At 38.2% G+C, this 27,762-nt stretch overlaps 1 protein-coding gene across 2 annotated transcripts in view; it reads left to right on the top strand.

The window, feature by feature from the left end:
• Positions 1-27,762, top strand: part of LOC110448503 — a 47,212-nt gene that overhangs the window by 4,308 nt on the left and 15,142 nt on the right. The window contains exons 2-6 of one of the 2 annotated variants that reach the window (XM_021494776.1): positions 1,514-1,648; positions 3,472-4,380; positions 6,368-6,491; positions 6,974-7,070; positions 25,769-25,864. In XM_021494776.1, the coding sequence (XP_021350451.1) occupies positions 1,534-1,648; positions 3,472-4,380; positions 6,368-6,491; positions 6,974-7,070; positions 25,769-25,864 (1,341 nt within the window). In that variant the 5' untranslated portion in view covers positions 1,514-1,533. The remainder of the gene's footprint in view (positions 1-1,513; positions 1,649-3,471; positions 4,381-6,367; positions 6,492-6,973; positions 7,071-25,768; positions 25,865-27,762) is intronic. The other variant, XM_021494783.1, reaches the window with a different exon arrangement.

Below are 27,762 nucleotides of genomic sequence, written 5' to 3' on the forward strand. Positions count from 1 at the left end.
ATAGACTTGGGATCGCTGCTGGGTAGGCGAACAGACCTATTGGTCGGAACTCCCCGCCTGAGGTCGGAACAAAGACGTTACAGCGTTCTTCTGTCTATCCAAATATTAGAACTCTATAGATATATTTGTATTATAGTCTCAGTTTTTATTTTGAAATTTATTTATTTAGTTTTTTAATGATATTGATGATTTTGGTTCAAATATTGTAACTACCACATGTTTGTCGATAAATAATTAAATCTTGTTGAATCAACTCAGATTTAATTATTCCTAAATTTCCTTACCTAACATTTTATAAGTCCAAAAGCACAGCTGGCCTTCTCCTCATACCCGCGTCAACTTAACTTAAGTCACGCCGATGGGACAAGAGGACTTAAATGCATGAGTCTTTAAACAGTTCATGGAAGCAGAGTTATACTTGAGGACAAAAAAGGGAGAATTCGTTTATCTTTAGAATAGACTTGGGATCGCTGCTGGGTAGGCGAACAGACCTATTGGTCGGAACTCCCCGCCCGAGGTCGGAACAAAGACGTTACAGCGTTCTTCTGTCTATCCAAAGATTAGAACTCTATAGATATATTTGTATTATAGTCTCAGTTTTTATTTTACTCTACTAATATATAGACAATGGAGGATATAATCCCCTATTATTTAGAGTATAAGTAGTGGACTCCTTGTTTGGGCAACACCCTTAGGCATATATATATAGATATGCAAACTCCTGGCAAGGGGAAGCCGTAGAAAATCATAGTTCAAGGGATGGTTGATTTTAGAAGGAAATCCCATATGAAATAGAAGAAAATCTTCAAAAACCTTGGTCCAGATTATTTTTGAACACAAAAAAAGGGTGTTGCCTGGGCAACTATAAGGACAAAACCCGTGGGTCCACCACTGATATTAGCTATCAAAAAGGTACATAACCAGGAATTAGCGTAGTCAATAATATGATTTAAAGCATTAAGGCTGCAGATGTCTTTTTAAAAATAGCATTAGACTTATAACATGTCTATCTCTATTATGACCCAACTGAATGCTACAAAATTTATATAACTAAGGTCATGCAGAGCTTAATTTCATTAATCAATACAATTTTGAGGAATTTGCAGGAGCTGCCTTAATTATCAGGCGCTAACTGCTCGTTCTATGCCACCTGGCTAATATCTCCCTATATGTGTATGCCTGCATGTGTGCTGGAGATGTATTGTGTTCTGTTTGTAGTGGGACCGTTCTTCCAACAGTATAATTTATAGTGCCACCTCACTTGACTGATATAGCACAGATACAGCAACATCCACCCCAGACCATTTTCTACTCTACATGATTGTTGGAGTTGTGTGGGCAGGAGAAAAACACTTTCTCTGAATATTTCATGCATACGACGACTTCTGGGATCGAACCCCGGCCGCCTGCGTGGAAGGTCGGAGTGTAACCACTCGACCAATCCGCCCATAACACTAGGTGATTGTGGTTATTATTATAGTGTTAATGTTGTTTGTATTTTCCTATGTTTTAGTACTATTGCTGACAGTGTGTATGGCCTCCCAATGTCAAATAGCCAGCACTCGACAAGAGGAGAAAGATCGCCGGCTGGCTATCCTTATACAACAACAGGAAACTTTGGCAGCACGACAACTTGGAGCCAAGTCTGGTACAATGTCACATTTGTAGACTAATTCATACACTTTATAATGTGATACCCAGTAGAAATGCATTACATCACAACAACATCATGTTTGTAAGTCTTTGTCAATCTTTGACAGGATATAACAAAATTACCAATTGAGTCAGATGCATTTTTCCCAAGTAAAACGACTCTTTATTGTGCATGTGCTAAGCATTTTCAACTTCTTTGAACGACTTCTTCTTCTTAACCACTGATTGGAATTTGACTAAATTTGACTGGAAGCATCCCTAGGTAGTGGGGATTCAAAATTGTACAAATGGTTTGGCTGACCCCCCAGGGTGCTGAGGGGCGGGGCCAAAAAGGGGCAATTTGGCTATATTGCTTTAAGCGACTTCTTATCTGGAACTAAGAGATGGATATCAACAATTTTGCAATGGAAGCATCCCTAGGTAGTGGTGATTCAAAATTGTACAAATGGTGGGGCAAATCCCCCGGACTAAGGGGTGGGGCCCAAAAAAGTTTATTACATATATATACAATTGCTGAGTATAAAGAGAAGAATGCACATTTGCTTCCAGGATGGCCCTAGGGTTTGGCTCCACCCTTGGAGACATAGTCCCTGGGTCATAACTTTGAAATGGATGAGATCCCCACCCCAAAACTATATATATACAAATGATGGGCATAGAGAGACGAATGTAGTCAGGATATTAGAATAGACCCTGGGGTGTGACCAAACCCCTAGGGACCTAGTTTCTTAGTCACAGCTTGGAAACAGTTGAGATCCCCACCCTATAGCTATATATACAATCGCTGAGTATAAAGAGATGAATGCACATATGCTTCCAGGATGGCCTTGGGGTCTGCCCCACCCTTGGAGACTTAACCCCTGGGTCATAACTTTGAAATGGTTAAGATCCCACCCCAAAACTATATATACAATTGTTGGGCATAAAGAAAGGAATGCAGTCATGATATTAGAATTGATCCTGGGGTCTGGCCATAACCCTAGGGACCTAGTTTCTGAGTCACAGCTTGGAAACAGTTGAGATCCACACCCCATAATATAACCATACATTAAATTGCTGGGCATAAAAAATCTAATACAGATATGCTACAAGGATTGGCTTTGGGGTCTGATATATTCCCTTGGATCTCATTTGTAGAATATTTTGCCATGATTGATTAGATATCCAGGTGAGCGATACTGGCCCTCTGGGCTTCTTGTATTGATTAATTATTAGAGCCATGCATCATGCAGAGATGCAGGTGCCCTTAAGTAATCACGTGTCTGTCGGTCTGTCTGTCCACACTTTCATTTCTGGAGAATATTTTGGAATCCAAAAGATTTTCGACATGGTGATACATACTTTGTGACGTGGAGATTTGCAATGGAGATTAAAAAAGTCTCTAAGGGCCGCGGTGGCGAAGTGGTTAAGATGTCTGACATTCTGCTACCACTGGCCCTCCACCACTTGGTCGCAGGTTCGAGGCTTACATGGGGCAGTCGCCAGGTACTGGCCACAGGTCCTTAAATGACCATGGCAAACAAACCAAACCAAACTCTAATTTTAAGGTCACTGTTACTAAAAATCAATCGGGGGGTAATCTTGAGTAAAGTCCTTATCTAGGAGTCCAATAGTCTGATCTTTTGAGATTTGACATAATGATACACTGAGATATGTAGACATATGTGCAATAAGGGTGTAAAAAAAGGTTTTAAAGTCAAAGTTACTGTTACTAGAATTAGACTGGGGGTGGAGTTACGGTCAAGCACATGGCGGGGCCCTTGCTGACCTGTCAGTGTTCTAGTTAGAAACTAACAACATATTTTTGTTTATCAACAGGACACCAATATAGACAGGAAAACCAAAACCTTGATAGGGCCATCAAAACAAGTCTTCTGTATTCATCATTAAAAGGCAGAACGTTGAGAAGCAGCCAGTTAGGGGATATAGAAACTGATGGACCACCTGCAGGTCAAACATCATATCCAGATCCCCTGCTGACATTTCATGAAGGAAACTTGTTACCTCAGGTCAATAGTAAATCTGTTCCCATGATGTCATTCAGGAGAGCTAGACAGTTTCGTGTGTCAGATAGTTCTGATGACAGTCACATGGGGGCGCTGGCTGATGAGCACATGGTATGGCAACAAACAGCACTTGTAGATGGTGGTCAATATAATCTGTCTAATGAGGACAGCCCTAACAGCCAAACAAATGAAAATAGAAATACAATACCTTCAAATTTGAATGAAAAAACTTTATCACATGATGATGAAGATAGCCCTGAAATTCAAGGAGCTTCAAATTTTTCTGAGCGACCGAGGAGTCGAGGGAATGAGGATGAAGATGACATTTCTAGAGAAATTGAACAGTTATTTAAAATGGGAGCAATAAGCTCAGCAGAGGCAGAAACAATTCAGGAGAGTCAACAGCGCAAGTTCAGGTTAAATAATATGACAAAGTGGCAGAGAAATAGTGACGATGAAGAACTACGGCCATTTGTTTTTGATACTGATGGAATTCCTATTAACTGGACGGACGACATGGAATCAACCAATCAGAGACCTGGACTCTCCATGGATGTTAGACTTGTTGAGCTACATCCAGGACAAATGGAATATGATAAAATTGATGACGAGTTCAATGAAACAGGAATTAAAATTACTAAAATAGAACGAATACAAAACACATATTTATTAGAGAGGTTTAAGTCTGAGATGGAGGACACAACAAGACGAAGACATTCAGGTAAGATTATGTGATTTCTGATTCTCCCTAGATATATGTGCTGTCTTACTGTGAATGTGAGTGGTAATATATGTATAAATGGACTGAATTAATTGATAATACATTTGTAAGGCTATCAAAAATATGTTTATATCAGGTCATTTTTGGATTATTATGAATATACTATAGATTCAAAAGACATACCTCAAACAAAAATACAATGTATTTATATGTAGGTATGATATATAGCAGGCATTTATAATGTACTAATGAAATAAATATGATAAGTTAAAATAAAAATAAAAATGCATTCGGAATGTTTACTCTTTTTCAAAATTATTCCATTTTTAGCTCATCTGGCATGTAGGGCCAATCTTATGTCGTGGTGCAATGTCCGCCGTCCGGCCAGCCGGCGTCAATATTTTACTTTAAACTTCTTCTTAGTAACCAAAATACCTAGGGTGATGATATTTGGCCAGTGCAAACTGGGATGAAGGGCTAGCTACCAAGGTTGTTCAAATAAATGACATTTACCCTTATTCAACGTGAAAGGGGTCAAATATGTTAAAAACTTTAAACAACTTCTTCAGATAAACCAAGAGGCCTAGGATAATGATATTTAGCAAGTAGCATGCTGGGATAAAAGGCCTAGGATAATGATATTTAGCAAGTAGCATGCTGGGATAAAGGGCTACCAAGTTTGTTCAAATGAATGACCTTCATTGATAGTTGAGTCACAGGGGTCAATCGTCTTAAACAACTTCTTCTGAATAAACCATGAGGCCCAGAATGTTGAAATGTGGCCAGTTTTATGCTTGGATGCAGGACTACCAAGTTTGTTAAAATGAATGACCTTGACTTATATTCAAGGTCACAGGGGTCAAATATGTTTAAAATCTTTAAATGACTTCTTTTGATTAACAAAAATGCCCAGGATGATGATATCTGGCCTGTAGTGTGCTAGGATGAAGGGCAACCAACTTTGTAAAAACAAATGGTCTTCACCGATATTCAAGGTCACAGGGTCCAATCATCTAAAAAAAACTTTAAACAACTTCTTCTGAATAATGAAAAGGACCAGGATGATTATATTTGGTCAGAAGCATGCTAGGATAAAGGGCTACCAAGTTTGTTCAAATAAATGACCTTCAATCATATTCATGGTCACATGGGTCAAATATGTAAAAAACAACTTTGAACAACTTCTTCTGAATAACCAAAATGCTAAGGATGATGGTATTTGGCCAGTAGGCATGCTTGGATGAAAGGCTACCAATTTAAAAAAAAATAATGACCTTGAATTATATTCAAGGTCACAGGGGTCAAATTTGTTTAAAATCTTAAAATGACTTCTTCTGAATAACCATGAGGCCCAGAATGTTGAAATTTTGCGGCCAGTATTTTGCTTGGAGGCAGGGCTACCAAGGTTTTTCATTATATTGACCTTCACCCACTTTCATGGTCACATTTGGTCAAATATGTATTAAATGACCGAATCTTGATAAACAAAAGGATAGGGTGGTGATATTTGGCAAGTTGCATTCGGCGATGAAGGGCTATAAAATTTGTTCAACATAATGAACTTTTTCTATTTTAAGGTCACAGGGGTCAAATGTTTTCAAATCTTGTAACAGGTTCTTTTGAATGACTTAAAATCATGAATACTGATATTTTGTCTGTAGCTTTATTTTAGATCTCTTTTAAGGTTACAAGAGGAGATTAATACCAGGTGAACAATGCAGGCCCATTCGGCCTCTTGTTTCTCTATGCATTCAACATTAATGATTTATCTTTGATTAACAGTTTTTAACATAATGTATATTTACCCATCACAAGCCCTTCACTTGACCTGAATATTTCTCAATATACCAGGAACACAAGTATTTCTCAATTTTCACCTGGGACCCACTAAATATTTCTTAAACATTGTACTGTAGAGAGAAATGTAGAGGGTTTATTCAGCCTTTTAATCAGCCAATAATTGCTCACTGAAGATTTTTGTGTTCAGGATTTGATCTAAACATACGCTACCTGTACCATGGAACAAAGGCTGACAAGAGTCGTGTCAGTGAGGAGGGACTGGATCAGAGGCTCAGTCGAATGGGCTATTTCGGTAAAGGTATTTATTTCAGGTAAGTCTGAATCATTTGTAAAAAGCGAAGGACATGAAAAATAGTTGTCACTTTTGAATACATTTCAAAAATTCTTTATCACAAATATCTAGGTATTTGTTTGAATTTGAAATGAAGTGAGCAAACTGATACAAAAAGACACACATATAGAATAAAAGTGGTTACACAATCCTTTATTGATCATGATATCAAACTGATGTCTATTTTACAGTATTCAACACATCAGAAAAATGTTGCTTTATTTGTTTAAAAAGAAAAAAAACAGAATGCTAACCTCCAATTAGAGGAATCTTCTTTTAACATATTCATATAGAAAATTCATCAGCATAAATGTCAATACACAGAAAACAAATGGTGTTGTGAAGGAAGCAGGCACACAGTATGATGATAATATCATGTCAAACTTGCTGTATGTCAAATTGCGTTTATGTCAAATAACTTAATAAGTTAATCAGTTTTAAATGTGATTGTTATACTTACAGTGACAACCCCCTAAAATGTGTACATTACACGGAGAACATGGACAGTCTCGGTGATGCTTACATCCTCAAGTGCAGAGTCATTCTGGGGGACTCCAAAGTAACTATTCCATTATCCTAGTACCTTATAATTATCTTCTCATTGGAGATTTTGTGTACTGCCTTAATTATTTGCCATATATGTTTTAAGTGCCCAGGTTGCTGAAAAATTAATGTAAATGCTTATTAGGATTAATCATAAAGCAATGTAAATTATGACAGAACAAGTTGTGTAACTTGAACCATTGCCACCATATACCAGAAGGACATTATATACATTCCAGTGTGTCTAGGGGTTTAAACATTCCATCCCTTAGCTTCATGAGGAAGTTCAGCCATGATCACCATGATATAAATCTCTGCTTAAACGTGCAAGTATTGTAAATCATTGACTGATCCTGGTAAGGTCTGGGATGGGGAGGGGCTTTATAGAATTTAAATTCCTACCAAACAGAGGGGGCAGGGAGGGTGCACTAATTAAGGAAAATATGGTACATACCTCACCAATCTCACTCCTGAACTTAATGAAAGAGAAGAGAAGCAAATCCTGAATCCTAGTTTCCATACCTGTATTGGTGCTGACTTGTTTTCCGTCATCAGAGTTTTGAGGAAGAAATTGATAAGTCGTGTTTTGGACCAACATTTTGACACTTCTCTATAACCACTCATTGTATCCTTGTCAGACTTCATATTTCTATGGTGCACCAATCAAAATATTGCGTTACCTTTGCTCATTATCAACTTCTTTGGTGAGTGTTGTTGATAGGTACAGTGTAAGTGACATGTAGATGTTTTAACTCCACCATCACCATGTGTCCGTCACCATAAAGCTGCTCTGACAATGGCGTGCCTAGCAGGTCAAACTAGTCGGCGCCTGTTGTGTACAGGTAAGGTCACTTGGATTTAGTAGTTGCTTCCCGTCTGATTCTTTGGTTTACATTAAGAGGGCCTATGTATACCACTAGGGTTAAGAGGGCCTATGTATCCCACTAGGGTTAAGAGGGCCTATGTATCCCACTAGGGTTAAGAGGGCCTATGTATAGCACTAGGGTTAAGAGGGCCTATGTATAGCACTAGGGTTAAGAGGGCCTATGTATAGCACTAGGGTTAAGAGGGCCTATGTATCCCACTAGGGTTAAGAGGGCCTATGTATACCACTAGTGTTAAGAGGGCCTATGTATACCACTATGGTTAAGAGGGCCTATGTATACCACTAGTGTTAAGAGGGCCTATGTATACCACTAGGGTTAAGAGGGCCTATGTATACCACTAGGTGTTCTCCTGATATCTCCTCTTTGCACCTGATTGACATATACCAAGCAAAAAAAGAAGGATAACAAGAATTGTAACGGGTTTCTCTGTATCATGTTTTGCTAAAATATGTTGAATTCAGTATGAAATGATTCATTGGGATGTATGCTATTGGAACAATAAATGTTTTAATAATTTGTAATCGTTCAGTGATACTTTGGGTCGTTGATGTCAGGTGGGGGTTATGTTTTTAAGTTTTCGTGATTATTACGGCGATTGACCAACATCAGCTAGAATGATTTCATTAAAACAACTCCACATTGAGCTAATGAAACATCTAATGATGTGAGGGGGATGTTGTTCCACTCCTCAATCAATGCCTGGATAAGCTTCTACAGGTTGGAGGGCTGATTTTGGCCACCCTCCCCATAATGTCCCAAATGTGCTCTATTTGAGACAAATCTGGTGATTTTGCAGGCCAATCCAAAACAAAATTACAACTAATCCGAAAATAAAACATTATTCCATTGCTGTAATAACCATCTGTGATGTGCTCGAGCCCAATTAAGTTGATTGGTATGATATGACATCACGTTAACACAGGGCCAGTATTAAGTTGATTGGTATGATATGAGACATCACGTTAACACAGGGCCAGTATTAAGTTGATTGGTATGATATGACATCACGTTAACACAGGGCCAGTATTAAGTTGATTGGTATGATATGACATCACGTTAACACAGGGCCAGTATTAAGTTGATTGGTATGATATGACATCACGTTAACACAGGGCCAGTATTAAGTTGATTGGTATGATATGACATCACGTTAACACAGGGCCAGTATTAAGTTGATTGGTATGATATGACATCACGTTAACACAGGGCCAGTATTAAGTTGATTGGTATGATATGACATCACGTTAACACAGGGCCAGTATTAAGTTGATTGGTATGATATGACATCACGTTAACACAGGGCCAGTATTAAGTTGATTGGTATGATATGACATCACGTTAACACAGGGCCAGTATTAAGTTGATTGGTATGATATGACATCACGTTAACACAGGGCCAGTATTAAGTTGATTGGTATGATATGACATCACGTTAACACAGGGCCAGTATTAAGTTGATTGGTATGATATGACATCACGTTAACACAGGGCCAGTATTAAGTTGATTGGTATGATATGACATCACGTTAACACAGGGCCAGTATTAAGTTGATTGGTATGATATGACATCACGTTAACACAGGGCCAGTATTAAGTTGATTGGTATGATATGACATCACGTTAACACAGGGCCAGTATTAAGTTGATTGGTATGATATGACATCACGTTAACACAGGGCCAGTATTAAGTTGATTGGTATGATATGACATCACGTTAACACAGGGCCAGTATTAAGTTGATTGGTATGATATGACATCACGTTAACACAGGGCCAGTATTAAGTTGATTGGTATGATATGACATCACGTTAACACAGGGCCAGTATTAAGTTGATTGGTATGATATGACATCACGTTAACACAGGGCCAGTATTAAGTTGATTGGTATGATATGACATCACGTTAACACAGGGCCAGTATTAAGTTGATTGGTATGATATGACATCACGTTAACACAGGGCCAGTATTAAGTTGATTGGTATGATATGACATCACGTTAACACAGGGCCAGTATTAAGTTGATTGGTATGATATGACATCACGTTAACACAGGGCCAGTATTAAGTTGATTGGTATGATATGACATCACGTTAACACAGGGCCAGTATTAAGTTGATTGGTATGATATGACATCACGTTAACACAGGGCCAGTATTAAGTTGATTGGTATGATATGACATCACGTTAACACAGGGCCAGTATTAAGTTGATTGGTATGATATGACATCACGTTAACACAGGGCCAGTATTAAGTTGATTGGTATGATATGACATCACGTTAACACAGGGCCAGTATTAAGTTGATTGGTATGATATGACATCACGTTAACACAGGGCCAGTATTAAGTTGATTGGTATGATATGACATCACGTTAACACAGGGCCAGTATTAAGTTGATTGGTATGATATGACATCACGTTAACACAGGGCCAGTATTAAGTTGATTGGTATGATATGACATCACGTTAACACAGGGCCAGTATTAAGTTGATTGGTATGATATGACATCACGTTAACACAGGGCCAGTATTAAGTTGATTGGTATGATATGACATCACGTTAACACAGGGCCAGTATTAAGTTGATTGGTATGATATGACATCACGTTAACACAGGGCCAGTATTAAGTTGATTGGTATGATATGACATCACGTTAACACAGGGCCAGTATTAAGTTGATTGGTATGATATGACATCACGTTAACACAGGGCCAGTATTAAGTTGATTGGTATGATATGACATCACGTTAACACAGGGCCAGTATTAAGTTGATTGGTATGATATGACATCACGTTAACACAGGGCCAGTATTAAGTTGATTGGTATGATATGACATCACGTTAACACAGGGCCAGTATTAAGTTGATTGGTATGATATGACATCACGTTAACACAGGGCCAGTATTAAGTTGATTGGTATGATATGACATCACGTTAACACAGGGCCAGTATTAAGTTGATTGGTATGATATGACATCACGTTAACACAGGGCCAGTATTAAGTTGATTGGTATGATATGACATCACGTTAACACAGGGCCAGTATTAAGTTGATTGGTATGATATGACATCACGTTAACACAGGGCCAGTATTAAGTTGATTGGTATGATATGACATCACGTTAACACAGGGCCAGTATTAAGTTGATTGGTATGATATGACATCACGTTAACACAGGGCCAGTATTAAGTTGATTGGTATGATATGACATCACGTTAACACAGGGCCAGTATTAAGTTGATTGGTATGATATGACATCACGTTAACACAGGGCCAGTATTAAGTTGATTGGTATGATATGACATCACGTTAACACAGGGCCAGTATTAAGTTGATTGGTATGATATGACATCACGTTAACACAGGGCCAGTATTAAGTTGATTGGTATGATATGACATCACGTTAACACAGGGCCAGTATTAAGTTGATTGGTATGATATGACATCACGTTAACACAGGGCCAGTATTAAGTTGATTGGTATGATATGACATCACGTTAACACAGGGCCAGTATTAAGTTGATTGGTATGATATGACATCACGTTAACACAGGGCCAGTATTAAGTTGATTGGTATGATATGACATCACGTTAACACAGGGCCAGTATTAAGTTGATTGGTATGATATGACATCACGTTAACACAGGGCCAGTATTAAGTTGATTGGTATGATATGACATCACGTTAACACAGGGCCAGTATTAAGTTGATTGGTATGATATGACATCACGTTAACACAGGGCCAGTATTAAGTTGATTGGTATGATATGACATCACGTTAACACAGGGCCAGTATTAAGTTGATTGGTATGATATGACATCACGTTAACACAGGGCCAGTATTAAGTTGATTGGTATGATATGACATCACGTTAACACAGGGCCAGTATTAAGTTGATTGGTATGATATGACATCACGTTAACACAGGGCCAGTATTAAGTTGATTGGTATGATATGACATCACGTTAACACAGGGCCAGTATTAAGTTGATTGGTATGATATGACATCACGTTAACACAGGGCCAGTATTAAGTTGATTGGTATGATATGACATCACGTTAACACAGGGCCAGTATTAAGTTGATTGGTATGATATGACATCACGTTAACACAGGGCCAGTATTAAGTTGATTGGTATGATATGACATCACGTTAACACAGGGCCAGTATTAAGTTGATTGGTATGATATGACATCACGTTAACACAGGGCCAGTATTAAGTTGATTGGTATGATATGACATCACGTTAACACAGGGCCAGTATTAAGTTGATTGGTATGATATGACATCACGTTAACACAGGGCCAGTATTAAGTTGATTGGTATGATATGACATCACGTTAACACAGGGCCAGTATTAAGTTGATTGGTATGATATGACATCACGTTAACACAGGGCCAGTATTAAGTTGATTGGTATGATATGACATCACGTTAACACAGGGCCAGTATTAAGTTGATTGGTATGATATGACATCACGTTAACACAGGGCCAGTATTAAGTTGATTGGTATGATATGACATCACGTTAACACAGGGCCAGTATTAAGTTGATTGGTATGATATGACATCACGTTAACACAGGGCCAGTATTAAGTTGATTGGTATGATATGACATCACGTTAACACAGGGCCAGTATTAAGTTGATTGGTATGATATGACATCACGTTAACACAGGGCCAGTATTAAGTTGATTGGTATGATATGACATCACGTTAACACAGGGCCAGTATTAAGTTGATTGGTATGATATGACATCACGTTAACACAGGGCCAGTATTAAGTTGATTGGTATGATATGACATCACGTTAACACAGGGCCAGTATTAAGTTGATTGGTATGATATGACATCACGTTAACACAGGGCCAGTATTAAGTTGATTGGTATGATATGACATCACGTTAACACAGGGCCAGTATTAAGTTGATTGGTATGATATGACATCACGTTAACACAGGGCCAGTATTAAGTTGATTGGTATGATATGACATCACGTTAACACAGGGCCAGTATTAAGTTGATTGGTATGATATGACATCACGTTAACACAGGGCCAGTATTAAGTTGATTGGTATGATATGACATCACGTTAACACAGGGCCAGTATTAAGTTGATTGGTATGATATGACATCACGTTAACACAGGGCCAGTATTAAGTTGATTGGTATGATATGACATCACGTTAACACAGGGCCAGTATTAAGTTGATTGGTATGATATGACATCACGTTAACACAGGGCCAGTATTAAGTTGATTGGTATGATATGACATCACGTTAACACAGGGCCAGTATTAAGTTGATTGGTATGATATGACATCACGTTAACACAGGGCCAGTATTAAGTTGATTGGTATGATATGACATCACGTTAACACAGGGCCAGTATTAAGTTGATTGGTATGATATGACATCACGTTAACACAGGGCCAGTATTAAGTTGATTGGTATGATATGACATCACGTTAACACAGGGCCAGTATTAAGTTGATTGGTATGATATGACATCACGTTAACACAGGGCCAGTATTAAGTTGATTGGTATGATATGACATCACGTTAACACAGGGCCAGTATTAAGTTGATTGGTATGATATGACATCACGTTAACACAGGGCCAGTATTAAGTTGATTGGTATGATATGACATCACGTTAACACAGGGCCAGTATTAAGTTGATTGGTATGATATGACATCACGTTAACACAGGGCCAGTATTAAGTTGATTGGTATGATATGACATCACGTTAACACAGGGCCAGTATTAAGTTGATTGGTATGATATGACATCACGTTAACACAGGGCCAGTATTAAGTTGATTGGTATGATATGACATCACGTTAACACAGGGCCAGTATTAAGTTGATTGGTATGATATGACATCACGTTAACACAGGGCCAGTATTAAGTTGATTGGTATGATATGACATCACGTTAACACAGGGCCAGTATTAAGTTGATTGGTATGATATGACATCACGTTAACACAGGGCCAGTATTAAGTTGATTGGTATGATATGACATCACGTTAACACAGGGCCAGTATTAAGTTGATTGGTATGATATGACATCACGTTAACACAGGGCCAGTATTAAGTTGATTGGTATGATATGACATCACGTTAACACAGGGCCAGTATTAAGTTGATTGGTATGATATGACATCACGTTAACACAGGGCCAGTATTAAGTTGATTGGTATGATATGACATCACGTTAACACAGGGCCAGTATTAAGTTGATTGGTATGATATGACATCACGTTAACACAGGGCCAGTATTAAGTTGATTGGTATGATATGACATCACGTTAACACAGGGCCAGTATTAAGTTGATTGGTATGATATGACATCACGTTAACACAGGGCCAGTATTAAGTTGATTGGTATGATATGACATCACGTTAACACAGGGCCAGTATTAAGTTGATTGGTATGATATGACATCACGTTAACACAGGGCCAGTATTAAGTTGATTGGTATGATATGACATCACGTTAACACAGGGCCAGTATTAAGTTGATTGGTATGATATGACATCACGTTAACACAGGGCCAGTATTAAGTTGATTGGTATGATATGACATCACGTTAACACAGGGCCAGTATTAAGTTGATTGGTATGATATGACATCACGTTAACACAGGGCCAGTATTAAGTTGATTGGTATGATATGACATCACGTTAACACAGGGCCAGTATTAAGTTGATTGGTATGATATGACATCACGTTAACACAGGGCCAGTATTAAGTTGATTGGTATGATATGACATCACGTTAACACAGGGCCAGTATTAAGTTGATTGGTATGATATGACATCACGTTAACACAGGGCCAGTATTAAGTTGATTGGTATGATATGACATCACGTTAACACAGGGCCAGTATTAAGTTGATTGGTATGATATGACATCACGTTAACACAGGGCCAGTATTAAGTTGATTGGTATGATATGACATCACGTTAACACAGGGCCAGTATTAAGTTGATTGGTATGATATGACATCACGTTAACACAGGGCCAGTATTAAGTTGATTGGTATGATATGACATCACGTTAACACAGGGCCAGTATTAAGTTGATTGGTATGATATGACATCACGTTAACACAGGGCCAGTATTAAGTTGATTGGTATGATATGACATCACGTTAACACAGGGCCAGTATTAAGTTGATTGGTATGATATGACATCACGTTAACACAGGGCCAGTATTAAGTTGATTGGTATGATATGACATCACGTTAACACAGGGCCAGTATTAAGTTGATTGGTATGATATGACATCACGTTAACACAGGGCCAGTATTAAGTTGATTGGTATGATATGACATCACGTTAACACAGGGCCAGTATTAAGTTGATTGGTATGATATGACATCACGTTAACACAGGGCCAGTATTAAGTTGATTGGTATGATATGACATCACGTTAACACAGGGCCAGTATTAAGTTGATTGGTATGATATGACATCACGTTAACACAGGGCCAGTATTAAGTTGATTGGTATGATATGACATCACGTTAACACAGGGCCAGTATTAAGTTGATTGGTATGATATGACATCACGTTAACACAGGGCCAGTATTAAGTTGATTGGTATGATATGACATCACGTTAACACAGGGCCAGTATTAAGTTGATTGGTATGATATGACATCACGTTAACACAGGGCCAGTATTAAGTTGATTGGTATGATATGACATCACGTTAACACAGGGCCAGTATTAAGTTGATTGGTATGATATGACATCACGTTAACACAGGGCCAGTATTAAGTTGATTGGTATGATATGACATCACGTTAACACAGGGCCAGTATTAAGTTGATTGGTATGATATGACATCACGTTAACACAGGGCCAGTATTAAGTTGATTGGTATGATATGACATCACGTTAACACAGGGCCAGTATTAAGTTGATTGGTATGATATGACATCACGTTAACACAGGGCCAGTATTAAGTTGATTGGTATGATATGACATCACGTTAACACAGGGCCAGTATTAAGTTGATTGGTATGATATGACATCACGTTAACACAGGGCCAGTATTAAGTTGATTGGTATGATATGACATCACGTTAACACAGGGCCAGTATTAAGTTGATTGGTATGATATGACATCACGTTAACACAGGGCCAGTATTAAGTTGATTGGTATGATATGACATCACGTTAACACAGGGCCAGTATTAAGTTGATTGGTATGATATGACATCACGTTAACACAGGGCCAGTATTAAGTTGATTGGTATGATATGACATCACGTTAACACAGGGCCAGTATTAAGTTGATTGGTATGATATGACATCACGTTAACACAGGGCCAGTATTAAGTTGATTGGTATGATATGACATCACGTTAACACAGGGCCAGTATTAAGTTGATTGGTATGATATGACATCACGTTAACACAGGGCCAGTATTAAGTTGATTGGTATGATATGACATCACGTTAACACAGGGCCAGTATTAAGTTGATTGGTATGATATGACATCACGTTAACACAGGGCCAGTATTAAGTTGATTGGTATGATATGACATCACGTTAACACAGGGCCAGTATTAAGTTGATTGGTATGATATGACATCACGTTAACACAGGGCCAGTATTAAGTTGATTGGTATGATATGACATCACGTTAACACAGGGCCAGTATTAAGTTGATTGGTATGATATGACATCACGTTAACACAGGGCCAGTATTAAGTTGATTGGTATGATATGACATCACGTTAACACAGGGCCAGTATTAAGTTGATTGGTATGATATGACATCACGTTAACACAGGGCCAGTATTAAGTTGATTGGTATGATATGACATCACGTTAACACAGGGCCAGTATTAAGTTGATTGGTATGATATGACATCACGTTAACACAGGGCCAGTATTAAGTTGATTGGTATGATATGACATCACGTTAACACAGGGCCAGTATTAAGTTGATTGGTATGATATGACATCACGTTAACACAGGGCCAGTATTAAGTTGATTGGTATGATATGACATCACGTTAACACAGGGCCAGTATTAAGTTGATTGGTATGATATGACATCACGTTAACACAGGGCCAGTATTAAGTTGATTGGTATGATATGACATCACGTTAACACAGGGCCAGTATTAAGTTGATTGGTATGATATGACATCACGTTAACACAGGGCCAGTATTAAGTTGATTGGTATGATATGACATCACGTTAACACAGGGCCAGTATTAAGTTGATTGGTATGATATGACATCACGTTAACACAGGGCCAGTATTAAGTTGATTGGTATGATATGACATCACGTTAACACAGGGCCAGTATTAAGTTGATTGGTATGATATGACATCACGTTAACACAGGGCCAGTATTAAGTTGATTGGTATGATATGACATCACGTTAACACAGGGCCAGTATTAAGTTGATTGGTATGATATGACATCACGTTAACACAGGGCCAGTATTAAGTTGATTGGTATGATATGACATCACGTTAACACAGGGCCAGTATTAAGTTGATTGGTATGATATGACATCACGTTAACACAGGGCCAGTATTAAGTTGATTGGTATGATATGACATCACGTTAACACAGGGCCAGTATTAAGTTGATTGGTATGATATGACATCACGTTAACACAGGGCCAGTATTAAGTTGATTGGTATGATATGACATCACGTTAACACAGGGCCAGTATTAAGTTGATTGGTATGATATGACATCACGTTAACACAGGGCCAGTATTAAGTTGATTGGTATGATATGACATCACGTTAACACAGGGCCAGTATTAAGTTGATTGGTATGATATGACATCACGTTAACACAGGGCCAGTATTAAGTTGATTGGTATGATATGACATCACGTTAACACAGGGCCAGTATTAAGTTGATTGGTATGATATGACATCACGTTAACACAGGGCCAGTATTAAGTTGATTGGTATGATATGACATCACGTTAACACAGGGCCAGTATTAAGTTGATTGGTATGATATGACATCACGTTAACACAGGGCCAGTATTAAGTTGATTGGTATGATATGACATCACGTTAACACAGGGCCAGTATTAAGTTGATTGGTATGATATGACATCACGTTAACACAGGGCCAGTATTAAGTTGATTGGTATGATATGACATCACGTTAACACAGGGCCAGTATTAAGTTGATTGGTATGATATGACATCACGTTAACACAGGGCCAGTATTAAGTTGATTGGTATGATATGACATCACGTTAACACAGGGCCAGTATTAAGTTGATTGGTATGATATGACATCACGTTAACACAGGGCCAGTATTAAGTTGATTGGTATGATATGACATCACGTTAACACAGGGCCAGTATTAAGTTGATTGGTATGATATGACATCACGTTAACACAGGGCCAGTATTAAGTTGATTGGTATGATATGACATCACGTTAACACAGGGCCAGTATTAAGTTGATTGGTATGATATGACATCACGTTAACACAGGGCCAGTATTAAGTTGATTGGTATGATATGACATCACGTTAACACAGGGCCAGTATTAAGTTGATTGGTATGATATGACATCACGTTAACACAGGGCCAGTATTAAGTTGATTGGTATGATATGACATCACGTTAACACAGGGCCAGTATTAAGTTGATTGGTATGATATGACATCACGTTAACACAGGGCCAGTATTAAGTTGATTGGTATGATATGACATCACGTTAACACAGGGCCAGTATTAAGTTGATTGGTATGATATGACATCACGTTAACACAGGGCCAGTATTAAGTTGATTGGTATGATATGACATCACGTTAACACAGGGCCAGTATTAAGTTGATTGGTATGATATGACATCACGTTAACACAGGGCCAGTATTAAGTTGATTGGTATGATATGACATCACGTTAACACAGGGCCAGTATTAAGTTGATTGGTATGATATGACATCACGTTAACACAGGGCCAGTATTAAGTTGATTGGTATGATATGACATCACGTTAACACAGGGCCAGTATTAAGTTGATTGGTATGATATGACATCACGTTAACACAGGGCCAGTATTAAGTTGATTGGTATGATATGACATCACGTTAACACAGGGCCAGTATTAAGTTGATTGGTATGATATGACATCACGTTAACACAGGGCCAGTATTAAGTTGATTGGTATGATATGACATCACGTTAACACAGGGCCAGTATTAAGTTGATTGGTATGATATGACATCACGTTAACACAGGGCCAGTATTAAGTTGATTGGTATGATATGACATCACGTTAACACAGGGCCAGTATTAAGTTGATTGGTATGATATGACATCACGTTAACACAGGGCCAGTATTAAGTTGATTGGTATGATATGACATCACGTTAACACAGGGCCAGTATTAAGTTGATTGGTATGATATGACATCACGTTAACACAGGGCCAGTATTAAGTTGATTGGTATGATATGACATCACGTTAACACAGGGCCAGTATTAAGTTGATTGGTATGATATGACATCACGTTAACACAGGGCCAGTATTAAGTTGATTGGTATGATATGACATCACGTTAACACAGGGCCAGTATTAAGTTGATTGGTATGATATGACATCACGTTAACACAGGGCCAGTATTAAGTTGATTGGTATGATATGACATCACGTTAACACAGGGCCAGTATTAAGTTGATTGGTATGATATGACATCACGTTAACACAGGGCCAGTATTAAGTTGATTGGTATGATATGACATCACGTTAACACAGGGCCAGTATTAAGTTGATTGGTATGATATGACATCACGTTAACACAGGGCCAGTATTAAGTTGATTGGTATGATATGACATCACGTTAACACAGGGCCAGTATTAAGTTGATTGGTATGATATGACATCACGTTAACACAGGGCCAGTATTAAGTTGATTGGTATGATATGACATCACGTTAACACAGGGCCAGTATTAAGTTGATTGGTATGATATGACATCACGTTAACACAGGGCCAGTATTAAGTTGATTGGTATGATATGACATCACGTTAACACAGGGCCAGTATTAAGTTGATTGGTATGATATGACATCACGTTAACACAGGGCCAGTATTAAGTTGATTGGTATGATATGACATCACGTTAACACAGGGCCAGTATTAAGTTGATTGGTATGATATGACATCACGTTAACACAGGGCCAGTATTAAGTTGATTGGTATGATATGACATCACGTTAACACAGGGCCAGTATTAAGTTGATTGGTATGATATGACATCACGTTAACACAGGGCCAGTATTAAGTTGATTGGTATGATATGACATCACGTTAACACAGGGCCAGTATTAAGTTGATTGGTATGATATGACATCACGTTAACACAGGGCCAGTATTAAGTTGATTGGTATGATATGACATCACGTTAACACAGGGCCAGTATTAAGTTGATTGGTATGATATGACATCACGTTAACACAGGGCCAGTATTAAGTTGATTGGTATGATATGACATCACGTTAACACAGGGCCAGTATTAAGTTGATTGGTATGATATGACATCACGTTAACACAGGGCCAGTATTAAGTTGATTGGTATGATATGACATCACGTTAACACAGGGCCAGTATTAAGTTGATTGGTATGATATGACATCACGTTAACACAGGGCCAGTATTAAGTTGATTGGTATGATATGACATCACGTTAACACAGGGCCAGTATTAAGTTGATTGGTATGATATGACATCACGTTAACACAGGGCCAGTATTAAGTTGATTGGTATGATATGACATCACGTTAACACAGGGCCAGTATTAAGTTGATTGGTATGATATGACATCACGTTAACACAGGGCCAGTATTAAGTTGATTGGTATGATATGACATCACGTTAACACAGGGCCAGTATTAAGTTGATTGGTATGATATGACATCACGTTAACACAGGGCCAGTATTAAGTTGATTGGTATGATATGACATCACGTTAACACAGGGCCAGTATTAAGTTGATTGGTATGATATGACATCACGTTAACACAGGGCCAGTATTAAGTTGATTGGTATGATATGACATCACGTTAACACAGGGCCAGTATTAAGTTGATTGGTATGATATGACATCACGTTAACACAGGGCCAGTATTAAGTTGATTGGTATGATATGACATCACGTTAACACAGGGCCAGTATTAAGTTGATTGGTATGATATGACATCACGTTAACACAGGGCCAGTATTAAGTTGATTGGTATGATATGACATCACGTTAACACAGGGCCAGTATTAAGTTGATTGGTATGATATGACATCACGTTAACACAGGGCCAGTATTAAGTTGATTGGTATGATATGACATCACGTTAACACAGGGCCAGTATTAAGTTGATTGGTATGATATGACATCACGTTAACACAGGGCCAGTATTAAGTTGATTGGTATGATATGACATCACGTTAACACAGGGCCAGTATTAAGTTGATTGGTATGATATGACATCACGTTAACACAGGGCCAGTATTAAGTTGATTGGTATGATATGACATCACGTTAACACAGGGCCAGTATTAAGTTGATTGGTATGATATGACATCACGTTAACACAGGGCCAGTATTAAGTTGATTGGTATGATATGACATCACGTTAACACAGGGCCAGTATTAAGTTGATTGGTATGATATGACATCACGTTAACACAGGGCCAGTATTAAGTTGATTGGTATGATATGACATCACGTTAACACAGGGCCAGTATTAAGTTGATTGGTATGATATGACATCACGTTAACACAGGGCCAGTATTAAGTTGATTGGTATGATATGACATCACGTTAACACAGGGCCAGTATTAAGTTGATTGGTATGATATGACATCACGTTAACACAGGGCCAGTATTAAGTTGATTGGTATGATATGACATCACGTTAACACAGGGCCAGTATTAAGTTGATTGGTATGATATGACATCACGTTAACACAGGGCCAGTATTAAGTTGATTGGTATGATATGACATCACGTTAACACAGGGCCAGTATTAAGTTGATTGGTATGATATGACATCACGTTAACACAGGGCCAGTATTAAGTTGATTGGTATGATATGACATCACGTTAACACAGGGCCAGTATTAAGTTGATTGGTATGATATGACATCACGTTAACACAGGGCCAGTATTAAGTTGATTGGTATGATATGACATCACGTTAACACAGGGCCAGTATTAAGTTGATTGGTATGATATGACATCACGTTAACACAGGGCCAGTATTAAGTTGATTGGTATGATATGACATCACGTTAACACAGGGCCAGTATTAAGTTGATTGGTATGATATGACATCACGTTAACACAGGGCCAGTATTAAGTTGATTGGTATGATATGACATCACGTTAACACAGGGCCAGTATTAAGTTGATTGGTATGATATGACATCACGTTAACACAGGGCCAGTATTAAGTTGATTGGTATGATATGACATCACGTTAACACAGGGCCAGTATTAAGTTGATTGGTATGATATGACATCACGTTAACACAGGGCCAGTATTAAGTTGATTGGTATGATATGACATCACGTTAACACAGGGCCAGTATTAAGTTGATTGGTATGATATGACATCACGTTAACACAGGGCCAGTATTAAGTTGATTGGTATGATATGACATCACGTTAACACAGGGCCAGTATTAAGTTGATTGGTATGATATGACATCACGTTAACACAGGGCCAGTATTAAGTTGATTGGTATGATATGACATCACGTTAACACAGGGCCAGTATTAAGTTGATTGGTATGATATGACATCACGTTAACACAGGGCCAGTATTAAGTTGATTGGTATGATATGACATCACGTTAACACAGGGCCAGTATTAAGTTGATTGGTATGATATGACATCACGTTAACACAGGGCCAGTATTAAGTTGATTGGTATGATATGACATCACGTTAACACAGGGCCAGTATTAAGTTGATTGGTATGATATGACATCACGTTAACACAGGGCCAGTATTAAGTTGATTGGTATGATATGACATCACGTTAACACAGGGCCAGTATTAAGTTGATTGGTATGATATGACATCACGTTAACACAGGGCCAGTATTAAGTTGATTGGTATGATATGACATCACGTTAACACAGGGCCAGTATTAAGTTGATTGGTATGATATGACATCACGTTAACACAGGGCCAGTATTAAGTTGATTGGTATGATATGACATCACGTTAACACAGGGCCAGTATTAAGTTGATTGGTATGATATGACATCACGTTAACACAGGGCCAGTATTAAGTTGATTGGTATGATATGACATCACGTTAACACAGGGCCAGTATTAAGTTGATTGGTATGATATGACATCACGTTAACACAGGGCCAGTATTAAGTTGATTGGTATGATATGACATCACGTTAACACAGGGCCAGTATTAAGTTGATTGGTATGATATGACATCACGTTAACACAGGGCCAGTATTAAGTTGATTGGTATGATATGACATCACGTTAACACAGGGCCAGTATTAAGTTGATTGGTATGATATGACATCACGTTAACACAGGGCCAGTATTAAGTTGATTGGTATGATATGACATCACGTTAACACAGGGCCAGTATTAAGTTGATTGGTATGATATGACATCACGTTAACACAGGGCCAGTATTAAGTTGATTGGTATGATATGACATCACGTTAACACAGGGCCAGTATTAAGTTGATTGGTATGATATGACATCACGTTAACACAGGGCCAGTATTAAGTTGATTGGTATGATATGACATCACGTTAACACAGGGCCAGTATTAAGTTGATTGGTATGATATGACATCACGTTAACACAGGGCCAGTATTAAGTTGATTGGTATGATATGACATCACGTTAACACAGGGCCAGTATTAAGTTGATTGGTATGATATGACATCACGTTAACACAGGGCCAGTATTAAGTTGATTGGTATGATATGACATCACGTTAACACAGGGCCAGTATTAAGTTGATTGGTATGATATGACATCACGTTAACACAGGGCCAGTATTAAGTTGATTGGTATGATATGACATCACGTTAACACAGGGCCAGTATTAAGTTGATTGGTATGATATGACATCACGTTAACACAGGGCCAGTATTAAGTTGATTGGTATGATATGACATCACGTTAACACAGGGCCAGTGTAAGGTCTTCTCCCGTGCATGCAATGCATTTTAAACGGTTTCTTATCATTTGGCCACTTACACAGCGACCAATGTAACAGCTGGCAGGAACAAACCAGTGGCAGAGATGCTGCAGCCGTACCCTGCGGTCTTACAGGGGTGATAACTTATCGTCTACAGCTTCTTGGACGGTCTCACGCTGATGCCATTCAATAACTGGTTTACTGTTTTAAGGCTACACCTAAAACGCCCTGCAACTTCACGTTGTGTCACCCCTACTTGGAGCATAGCTGGTTCTGTCTCTATACTTAAAACGTCCAGGGCATTGCCAAAAAGGAAAACTTAAAGTGAAGTTTCACCTGGAAAGGGTATTGAGGATGTGTATACTCTGCTTTAATTTAGGCTAGTCCTTTGTGGTAAATAATAGACAAATGAACATATCAATTTGAAACTACAGGGTGATTAGCAATTTTTATGCATGACTGATTAAATTCAAAACCCTGCTGATCGATACAGATATTCCTTCCAAACTCACTTACCACTAAAATGTCATTCTATAGTCAACGATATTGACGAGTTCTGCAGGGCAACATGTTAAGCTTTCTTTTTTGGCTGAGTATATCTTCAGATACGTCAGCTTCACATCACAGTACACTGAGCCACAAGCCAAGAGTAAAAATACAACTTTACTTAACTTTATCAAATGTTCAGTTTTGTTAAGTATTACAGAGGCAACAAAAAGAGTTTTCAGCTGACCTGCCCGAAGGGTAATTAAGTGAGCTTATGTCAAAGTGCGGCGTCCGTCGGCGTCCGTCAACTTTTCCTTTAAACAACTTCTCCTGGAAAACGAAACAGGCCTAGAGCCATGATATTTGACTGAAAGCTTCGTTGGTAGAAGCCAGACAAAGTTTGAGAACGAAAACGACCTTGACTTACTTTCAAGGTCACAGGGGTCAAATGCGTCAAACACTTCAAACAACTTCTTCTGAAGAACTAAAAGGTATAGAACCTTCATATTTAGCTGGTGACTTCCTGAAATAGAGCCCGAAAAAGTTTGAGAATGAAAATGACCTTGACCTACATTCAAGGTCACAGGTGTCAAATATGTCAAAAACATCAAACAACTTTTTCTGAATAATTGAAAGGCATACAATTATAATATTTAACTGGTAGCTTCCTGGGATAGAGCTCACCAAAGTTTCCAAATGAAAATGACCTCAACCTACTTTAAAGGTCAAAGAGGTCACCAACATTTCAAAGGATTTGTTCTAAAGAACCAAAAGGAATGGATTCATTAAATCTAGCTGGTAGCTTCTTGGGATAGACCTAACAAAGTTTGAGAAGGAAAATGACATTGACCTACATTGTACTTACAAGGTCACAGGGAAAAATATGTCAAACAACTTCTGAAGTTCATGCTGTTTGATTGCAGATAGGTTACATACATAACAGATTTGTTTCTGGTTAAGGTAAACAATGCACCAATCAGATAAAAGGTTGAATTGAAACACAGCAAACATCTGTCGTATATCGACGATTATTAAACAAAATTATCAGATCTGGGGGGGGGGGGGGAAAAAAAATTATCTTCTCTTTAAAATACTTTATGTGTTAACTTTATACATACTGATTATTTGCCAGTGCTTCCCTGAAGGCCAGTATGATACGGCCCTGAAACGAGAACCGGAGAAGGAAAATGTTCGACCTGGAATGTGGAGGTTTTACGACTCTGTAGTGGTCAGTATTTCACAGATGGAAATTTTCATGTCTTGTCTTTTCAAATAATAAAGTTTTGGCATTGGCTATAGGGATGCAATAGTGAGTTGATATGTACATAAGTGAATATATTTGCATTGATTTAGACAACAGATATCGGAGTCTTGAATTTGACAAATTTTATTTGTTTTATAATTGTTAACAAAAAAAAACCCATATAAATATATTTATTACCTGGGTATATTGTGTAGAACTCTTAAATTATCAGTAGTTGTTTTCAATAATAATAATAATTTGAGGTTCTTATATACCGCTTTATCACAACGGAGTTCATAGGTTGTCTAAAAGTGGTTCACACATTATTGTCCGTGGTTATAGGGCCTTTGCAACCAGCCAATATCTTTCTCAACTGAGCATACAGCCGGTGCTGCCATTTAGGCATATACAACTCCAGCACTGCCCAACCATGTACTCATTTACAGCTGAGTAGACTGGAACAAGCGAAGCAAAGTATCTTGCTCAAAGATACAACACAGTGCCGTGACGTGACTCAAACCCGCAACCCTTCGGTCACGAGCCAGGTGTCCTACCACTAGACTACCATCCCCCTAGTTTTTGAAAACCTCTATCTCTTTAAAATGGCTTTTAAACGTGATATACCCTGAGTTTAGTTCACTTTTGGTGGTTCATTGCTGCAGTGTTTCACTGCATCTCACTTTGAATAATTTTTTCTCTGATTTATTTTAATGAATTTTGTACATTAAGTTTTATATCTACCTACGGACATCAATCTTAATTCTGAGTTTTATATCTACCTACGGATATCATACTTAATTCTGAGTTGTGTATCTACCTACGGACATCAATCTTAATTCTGAGTTTTATATCTACCTATGGATATCATACTTAATTCTGAGTTTTATATCTACATACGGACATCATACTTAAAGTAAAGTTCTGCTAGGCCGATTGAACTGAAACTTTGTAGGAATGATTGAATCATGATCCTGACAAAGTGTTGTTATTTTTCTGGTGACACGGCCGCCATTTTGAAAACTATTTCAAACTTAAAGTCAAGTTCTGCTAGGCCGATTGAACTGAAACTTGGTAGGAATGATCGACTCATGGTCCTGACAAAGTGTTGTTACTTTTCGGGTCTATCAGAAATCCAATATGGCCACCACAGCCACCATTTTGAAAAACTATTTCAAACTTCAAAGTCAATTTGGCAGCCATGGCCGCTATTTTGAAAATACCTATTTCAAAGTTCTAATAGGCCGATCTAACTGAAAATCGGTCTAGGAATGATCAGCTCATGGTCCTGACAAACTTAAGTTAACGTTATACTTAACAATTTTTTACTCAAATTGGTACATATTTCAACAGCAAAAATAAATACTGTAATACTCAGGTGACCGTTAAGGCCCATGGGCCTCTTGTTTCTATGCAAATTAATAACTAAATTCTATAGATGATACCCCAGTACAAATTAAATCAAGCATGGATTTTGTGCTCAAACCAGTATTAATATTCTTATAACTGGCTTAAATCATGCCAAACGATCAAATAGTCAAATATGTTAACATTGTGTAATAGGAGAAGTAGGGATTAAGGGATATTATTCTAATTTAGCCTGGAGCATCCTTGGGCCAGGGGGACTCAATTTTGTATAAACAGTGGGTGTGCAATGTTAATTTTGGAAGTGTTTATAACTCTAGACTGTTATAACCTTACACGGTTGTCTGAGGGACTACAATGTTAATTTTGGATGTGTTTATAACTCTAGACTGTTATAACCCTACATGGGCTGTCCACTGGACTACAATGTTAATTTTGGAAGTGTTTATAACTCTAGACTGTTATAACCTTACACGGTTGTCTGAGGGACTACAATGTTAATTTTGGATGTGTTTATAACT

The sequence above is a fragment of the Mizuhopecten yessoensis genome, unplaced genomic scaffold, assembly GCF_002113885.1.
Source record: "Mizuhopecten yessoensis strain PY_sf001 unplaced genomic scaffold, ASM211388v2 scaffold429, whole genome shotgun sequence".
Lineage (NCBI taxonomy): Eukaryota > Metazoa > Mollusca > Bivalvia > Pectinida > Pectinidae > Mizuhopecten > Mizuhopecten yessoensis.